The 8,448-nt window shown below is 47.4% G+C and overlaps 1 protein-coding gene across 1 annotated transcript in view; it reads left to right on the top strand.

Moving 5' to 3' along the window:
* Positions 1 to 92: 92 nt before the first annotated feature.
* PRKAB1 (protein kinase AMP-activated non-catalytic subunit beta 1) overlaps positions 93 to 8,448 on the top strand; it is a gene marked incomplete in the record, with an annotated part of 11,803 nt that continues 3,447 nt past the window's right edge. The window contains 5 exon segments of the mRNA XM_027773088.1: positions 93 to 572; positions 3,820 to 3,983; positions 5,061 to 5,154; positions 5,427 to 5,541; positions 8,401 to 8,448. Coding sequence (XP_027628889.1) covers positions 414 to 572; positions 3,820 to 3,983; positions 5,061 to 5,154; positions 5,427 to 5,541; positions 8,401 to 8,448 — 580 coding nt within the window.

The following is an 8,448-nucleotide window of genomic DNA, read 5'->3' as shown; positions in this document are numbered from 1 at the left end:
CGCCTGCGACCACATAGCCCAAGACCGGAAGCGGAAGTGAGGTCAAGTCAGCCTCTCACGCTTCGCCGGCCACAGCCAGCCCCCACCCCCTTGAGCCTGCGGACTCGCGGAGTCGCCGGAAGCGGAAGTTGCTAAGGGGTTGGCGAGTTGTTGGGAAAGTGTCCGGTTATCTTCTAGCTTCTTGAGCCGGCTGCTGCCTGGGCGGGCCAAGGGAGACAGACCTCGCCATCCCCGCCGAGTCGGCTGGAGCCGGCTCCCGGCCCCGAACGTTCACCCGAGGGGCGTGGTACTCCGGTGCTCCGACCCCTTCCGCAGGGTCCTTGTGACTCCTTGGCTCCCGAGAGTCCTCGTCCCCGGTCCCTTCGTGGAGCGAGACTGCGTCCGGCTTCCCCTTGTCGCCGCAGACCCCCGCCATGGGCAACACGAGCAGTGAGCGCGCCGCGCTGGAGCGGCACGGTGGCCATAAGACGCCCCGGAGGGACAGCTCGGGGGGCGCCAAGGACGGGGACAGGCCCAAGATCCTGATGGACAGCCCCGAAGACGCCGACCTCTTCCACTCCGAGGAAATCAAGGTGCAGGGTGTGGGGGTGGATCCGATTCCCCTTGGCTGATGTGAATCTACTAGTTTCCCGCCACGTCTCTGCAGCTCGCCACCGTCAGAGCGAGGAGGGCAGTGGTCCTTTACCGAGATGGCCCTGTAAGAGCCCGCGGAGCAGTCCAGGCACCTGTGTCTAATTACCGATATGAGAAAGTCACCCTGAGGGAGGAAGAACTCACTGCGTTTAACATCATTAAGGAGAAAGCAGCTCTGGGACAGCGTTTCAAATTTTCATTTAATTAAGAGAGTCGAGCTAGCAGTAATTGAGTCGCAGTCTCTGCTTTTCTCTTAGGTATAATTAATTTCACAGCTTTGAGAACTCTTCCCTCACCTTGACGGCAGACTGGCACTTTTGTAAAAAGTTGGTCTGAGAGTTTGTTTTCCTTTTTGGAGGTAAACCAGAGTCCACTTGGAGGCTGAAAGAGTTGAACTGCTGACTGCAGTTGCCAGAGGGCTTTAGTGCTGCCCAACACTTTTGGTTCCCTCTGCTTATTTAGAGCAGCATAGAAAGGTAGTTCTACTCCTGGGGGTCAGTGGGTGAGGGAAATGCGTTTGCAGGAGGGAGTCAGCAGCTGTCCAACACCTCTCCCTGTTATTTAAATATGCCTTGATATTTAAAGCAGGCCAATGCAAATATTACCGGGCAGGTTTAGACTTCCTGCTGTAGTCTGCCTTTTATTTTTTTAAAGAGGTTTTTGTCTTAGGGCGCATGCGCTCGCCAGAGAGAGACAGAGACAGTGAGAGGGAAAGTGAGAAATCTACCCCCCAGGGCTTATGGCCATGCCACAATCCATACTCCTCCCAGGACCTTGGGCACACACACAAATACGCCTGGCATGAGTTTTCAAGCCACAGGTCAGGGACTTGAATCATGATTAGATGTGTGGAAGTCCAGTGACATAACCGCTATGCCAACTGCTGGACCCTGGAGTCTGCTTTAATTCAGATAATTCTTAATTCCTGCTTCAGCCACATTCCTGTTAACCACCTCAGTGTGGTCTGTTTCCAGCTGCAGGGCCTACTCCAAGGACACAATACATATGTTAGATCTGAAAATAACTAATTCCTTAAAGAAACAAAGCAGGTTTTAGGAAGGGTGAAGGTGCCCTTTGGCCAACATACTCTGAGTATCCACTTTCGTGTTAATCATCATTGTCTGTAAAGTTCATATCCTGGCAACTCCTTCCATCTCGATTCCTGGTTTTTTCCCTCACATTAGTTTGGGTGATCCATCAGCCTCTTACCTTACACCCTCACCTGGATTGTTGTTTCAAGTCTAACTCTAAAGAGCCTGCTTTTACTTGGCTTCTGTATCCTGTGATTTAAGCTTGCTTTCTGCATTTATTGCAGTCTCAAAAAGCTGTGTGTAAAGTGAACTTTCGAATCCTGTTTCTCTAGTGATTTGACATCCCTTCTCCCAGAAGTAAGTTTGGCCTCAAGAATGCCATTTAAGACACTGCAGGGATCAAACCACTTTCACCCAGATACGGCAGTGCAGCGTGGACACTGCTGCTCGGCAGTGGGAGGATGACCTCACCCACATTCATGCCTGTGGCCCCAGCTGCTTGGGAGACTGAAGCCGGAGGATCACAGCATAGGGAGACTCTGTCTAAATAAAAACACCACATGTACACATGCACACTGAAGAATCAAACTGCTTTCTTTCAAGAGTATTTGTCCTGTTGTTCTTCCAAAACTTACAGGAAATGTTTAGCATATAGATAATCTATGGAAAATTTTTTTTTTTTTTTTTTTTAGTTTTCTTTCTGCTCTAGGGTGCATGCACCTACCATCAAGACAGAGACAGAAAGTGAGAGATCAACCCCCAGGGAGAATGACCACACTGCAGTCCATTCTCCTCTCAGAGTTTTGAGCATATGCATACACATGCCCAGTGTGAGTTTTAAGCTACCAGGTCCAGAACTCAAACTATGACCAACAACATGGGAGTCCAGCAATGTGACCATTACACCATCTGCTTGTCCCAAGAATGATTTAAGGTAGTGTCCGTTCTCATGTCATCAGAACCTATTGAAATTGTGTAGTAGCTTGACTGCCTCAAATACCAAAAGTCTAACTGGCCCACGCACCACTCTGACTGCTGTTCATTACCATGTCCTCAGTGCAAAGTGACTCCAGTCTGTTATTCTTCTATCCATAGTTCTTGTTAGAATGCAGAGATGATGGCGTAATGGTTACATTGCTGGACTCCCACATAGTTGACCACTGTTCGAGTTCCAGATCCAGTGTCTTAAAACTCAAGCCAGGTGCGAATACATGTGTGCCGAAAATCTCAAGAGGAAAAAGAAGAGATTGTGGTGTGGCCTTCCCCCAGGGGGTGATTTCTTGTTTTCTGTCTCTCTGTCTCTTCAGTGAGTGTGCCACCCTATAGCAAAAATCTCTCTTAAAAAAAAAAAAATTCAAAGATGCAGGCCTTTTTTAGACAAAGTTCAGGGCAGTATTTGAAGTGAAGGTGCTAGAAGCCTCCTTGACTCCCTGAAGGATCTCTCTCAGCCTGGGACTCTTGCTCTTTTAACATCTTTGGCTTCTGGCTAGGAAAAATGTAAACGATCCATAACGACATAGAATTCACCTAGCCAGAGTTGGATGAGTTTCTTTCTTATTCTGGAATACCTCAGTTATTGGGCACTTACAACACTGGAAGTTATGAAGGGGTCTGACTCTGCCTTACTTACTTTTCTTCTCTTCAGTTCCTGGACTGTACTCAATGAATAGTTTTTCCCTTCCTTAAAAATCTGGATTTGCCAGTTCTCAAGCAGACAGCTCTGAAACCGTCCCTCATAAATTTTCATGTACTTCAAATCTGGCTTAATTAAGGAAAGACAGTGACATTTACTGAGCTAGGCTGGGATTCATCACAGCGTTTTTCCAAGTGGGTTTTATAGTTGCCCTGGAATTTTGACGACGACTGCGACTATTGCTGATCATTTTTCGGCACTCATTGGGTGTCAGATGCTGCTCAGCATTTTATGCAGAGTATCTCACTCAGTCTTTGCCATAGCATTAAGGAATTATTATTTGATTATTTCGGAGTTGCAGATGGGGAAACTAAGGCATTGCAAGTCAGTTGCCAAGTCCGAGTATGAGCCTAGGTAGTAACAGCTGCTGCTTTAGAATTGTCAAAACTAATGTTACTGTCCCCTGTATGGAGCTCACTGAGTAAGGGCTTCCTCTCCCTGAATCAACTCCTCTGCTTCTAGGCTCCAGAGAAGGAGGAATTCTTGGCCTGGCAGCATGATCTGGAAGTGAATGATAAAGCTCCCGCCCAGGCTCGGCCAACTGTTTTTCGATGGACCGGGGGTGGAAAGGAAGTTTACTTATCAGGATCCTTCAACAACTGGAGTAAACTTCCCCTTACGAGAAGGTAATTGCTTGTGAATGTTCTCATATTTGTCTTAAGCCATGGATTCTCTCATTTCTAGATGATCTCTGTGGGTGAATAGAACAAGGATGTTTCTATAAACTGGAAAAATTAATCATAGGGTACACATCTCTAACCTAAGTACACTTTTGTCAGAAGAAAAAAACTCCCTGATTAGAGAGCCTATCTGTGTCACAGACATCTTTGACTTTAGGTACTCCGCTTGAGTATTTGTTCAGTCAGAACCCTTCAGAAACAGAAACCTCTTCCCCTTTTTTTTTTTTTTTTTGTACACGTTTTTGCTATAGGGCCCGTGCGCTTGCCAGAGAGAGACAGACAGACAGAAAGCGAGAAATCACCCCCCAGGGGGGATGGCCACGCCACAATCCCTTTTCCTCCATTCTCCTCTCGGGATTTTGGGCACACACGCACACGCGCCCGGCGTGAGTTTAAGCCACTGGGTCTGGGACTCGAACCACAGTCGACTACATGGGAGTCCAGCAACATAGCCATTATGCCAACTGCTGGTCCCACACTAGGATACTTTATCAGAAACCCTAGCAGAGACTTCTGTCTCAGATTGCCAGTCATAAAGCATGTTTCCTAGCGAATAACTCTTGATGAAATGGAGAAATCCTGTCCTGCTGGGCAAGTTTCTTTAGAGAACATTTTGCATCCTATTAAATTGAGCCCCTCTTCTGCCCAAGGCAAGCTGACAAGGACAAAACCAGGCAGCTTGCTATTATGTGTCTCATGTTATCCTCGGACTACTGGATGGTGTTTTGCTTACAGGCTTGAGAAGGGCAAATGCCTGTCCATTGACCTTTTAATGTTAGGAATGTGGATTCCTGGTATCTGAACGAAGTGACTTTTCAGGAAAACTTCTTGCACTCCTGCTTCCTTTAAACTTTTGCACATTGAGATCCAGACACTGAATTGTCTAAAAACGTTTGTTCTCCTGCAGCTGAGCTCATGGATCTACATGGATGCATTCTAGGTCATTCAGTCCCTGGGTTGGCAGGCCGGCTAAGAGGGCAGAGCCCACCTGACTGAAATCCTCTGCTTCCTTTTGCCTTGCAGCCACAATAACTTTGTAGCCATCCTGGATCTGCCTGAAGGAGAACACCAGTACAAGTTCTTTGTGGATGGCCAGTGGACTCATGATCCTTCTGAGGTACTGCTCCTCCCATGCCTGGTCCTCTGGGTGACTGCATGCTCCAGTCAAGTCACCCTCTTTTAATGAGGATTGTTGCCCGGTCCCTTTGCCCTGCTGGTAAAAGTCTTTGCATATAACTGAGCTAGATAGCAGCACTTATTTTCAGACTATTGGCATGGCTGACCCAGATGAACAGAGGTGAGAACACCCCACTAGGAATTCCAAGTCCTCTGAAGAATAATTGCACAGACTTTCCACGTTATGATTTCTGCCTGTCTGTCTCTTCCCAGCCAGTAGTAACCAGCCAGCTTGGCACAGTTAACAACGTCATCCAAGTGAAGAAAACTGACTTTGAAGTATTTGATGCTTTAATGGTGGATTCACAAAAGTGCTCCGACGTGTCTGGTATGAACACAGTTACTTTATACCACATGTGTGCCGGTGGGGCTGTACACTCTAGAGGTACTCTTATTTCTCTTGTCTCTCACCCTTGAGCTAAAGCTGCCCCATCAGGTGGATGCTTTTTGCCCCCTGAAGAGCCACAAAACCAGTTCCTCACTCTTACCAAGTCAAGTTGTTGAGATTTCATCCCAAGAGAGCTGTAAGTCATTTTCCTGTCATCTCAGATATTCAGTAGGTCTGCTTGGCCACAGAGAGCAGATCATGGAAATGATGAAACCAGAGCTCGATCTCGTGCCAGAGGCAGGGCCAAAGAGGCCCTGGAGAGTCACTTGGGGCCAGCTTCGAGCCAGCACTGGGGAAGCCTGCCACCTTCCTCTTTGTGGTGCCTGGAGAATTTTAGCCTGTCAGGTGATAAGCAGACACCTCAGTGACCTCAGCATCATGGGTGGTACATGAATACCGGTCAGAATCACCTGAGGGTAAAGGGCTCACCACAGGAAACAGGCCACCCACCACAGCTCTCCTTAAAGAAAATTGGCTCAGTGCAGTCCTGGTAAAACTTTCCATTCAGTCTCAGTCATCAAGGTTTCTATCAACTGCTCTTCATCCAAACCCCACGGGAAGAAAGTACCTGGAACGTAATCCATACAATTCAGAGGGAAAGTTGGGTTGTCACTAGAGATGTCAGCACCAGCTGCACCTCCCCTTCTTGTAGAAAGAGGTTTCAACAATTCCTGGACTCTCTCGGAGGGTAAACAATTGTACAAGAATGTGTCTGGCTCTCTTCAGAAAATGGGCTCAGTTCTTCATCATCACCTGGCAGAGCCTGGAGGTTCTGCCCCAGCTTCTCTTTATGTTATCAGTTCCGAAGTCACAGTGGTGAATTGACCATGGCAGGCTTGCTGTGGCTAACAGGTCAGGTTGCTGAGCAGGATTTGGAAATCCTAAAATAGTACTTTTTTGGTTTTTGTTTTTCTTTGTACATAAACAGCAACTTTAATCTGAGTTGTTGGACCCCTATGAGTCTCTGGAAGAAGATCATCGAGAATCTGAGCAGCTTTGGGACTTGAACTTAACCCAAGATCCAAAAATAGTATTCTTCTATCTGGCTAGCTCTCTAATCTTATACAGATCTCATTTATTGTTCAGATAAAAAGGGTTGGAGGAAATGCCCACATATCCTTCTACTTGTTGATAAATGTAATTTTCCATATACCAAAGCTTTTAGTCAAGTTTCTACAGTATAGGCCTCCTGGGGAAAGAAAACTGACCCCTTGCTGCTGATAAACCAACTTCAGGCCCTCAATGGTCTTCTCATCTTTAGATACTCACTTTCTTAAATTATCATGTATTTATTTCTTCAGCTCAGTTTTCTGCACTTGATGCTTTTTTTCAATTTCCTGCTGTGTAGTCACCTTAAGGGGCCATCCCCTGGAAAATGACGAGGGAATTGGCAGAGCTAGATTTATTCTGGGCCAGCCCTGGAATTACCCAGGATTAGGTGATCAGAACTCATCCTACATGTTCTTCTGTACCTTCCAGCTTAACCAGCCACCACTAAATGAGTTGCTTCTAGCATCGTGAACCTCACATTTCCTGAAGCTTTTTAGCATATCCATATAACTGAGATAAGCAAGAGTTTGCCAGGGACTTGAGTGTGAAGGATTTAAAGAGCTTTTTTCTATTATTATTATTTCTTCCCCCCCCCCAGGTTTTTGCCACAGGGCGTGTGTGCTCACCAGACAGAGACAGACAGAAAGCAAGAAATCACCCCCCCGGGGGGATGGCCACGCCGCAATTCCTTCTCCTCCATTCTCCTCTTGGGATCTTGGGCATGGACACACATGTGCCCGGCATGAGTTTTAAAGCCACCAGGTCCGGGACACGAACCATGGTTGACTACATGGGAGTCCAGCGACATAGCCATTACGCTAACTGCTGGTCCCTCCCCTTTTGTTTCTTCTCTCCTCTCTTTCCTCCCTTTATTTTCCTTTCTTCGCTCCCTTTCTTCCTTTCTTTTCTTCCCTCCCTTTCTTCTCTCCTTCCCTTTTTTTTCTCCTCCTCTTTCTTCTCTTTCTTTCTTCCCTTTCTCTCTCTTCTCCCTCCCTTTCTTTCTTCCCTTTCCTCCCTTTCTTTCCTTCAATTAATCTCCATAAACTAGGAAGACACAGCACCCCAATAGGGTCTTGAGGCTGCAACACCCCCAGCGAATCTGGATCATGGGCACATGCATTCTGGCTTGTTCTGGAGGGTCTGTGATGAGAACTGGGAACTGTCCTCGTGTGGGTCAGCCTCACGGAGCATCACATCACATTTCACTGCCGTGCTACCCTCCAGCCCAAAGAGCCTTTAGATACCGAGTTTTCAGTCTCTTTTAAGTCCAAGTATGCCTGGCGCCTTGTCCAACCTGTTTCCTCCAGTGCCTCTGGGTGACCAGTCTCTTTTATCCTCTGTTTTGCTCTGGCTGGTGGTGCTTACAGCTTGGACCTAGTCACCTAATCCTCACCTGAGGGCTCAAGCATATCTGTGGTATCATGCCCAGCCTGAAGTGTAAAGGAAGCCACATTCTTCTGTGGCACATATGATTATGGGACTGAGAATAGCCTCCTTTTTGATGTGACCCAGGCTTGCTGCCTTTGTCACCGCTTCCACCTCCCACCTGGGTCTCTGGGTTAGGCCAGTGGACCAGGTTGCAGAAGGGTGTGCTCCTGTCCTCTCCTCCACACTCTTGGAGCCTGTGTGTCCTGCCAAAGCATACAAATCTGTATTGTGGGAACAGTGAACGAGGAAAACTAGGTGATGCTGCCATAAATTAAACGATCTTAATGTCTTAAATATCATCCTGTCGCTGTCTCCCAACAGAGCTGTCCAGCTCCCCGCCAGGACCCTACCATCAGGAGCCCTATGTCT

The sequence above is a fragment of the Tupaia chinensis genome, unplaced genomic scaffold (genome assembly GCF_000334495.1).
Source record: "Tupaia chinensis unplaced genomic scaffold, TupChi_1.0 Scaffold000320_1, whole genome shotgun sequence".
Classification (NCBI taxonomy): domain Eukaryota; kingdom Metazoa; phylum Chordata; class Mammalia; order Scandentia; family Tupaiidae; genus Tupaia; species Tupaia belangeri.
Note: the sequence above shows the minus strand (reverse complement) of the source record. Positions and strands in the feature narration are given on the sequence as shown.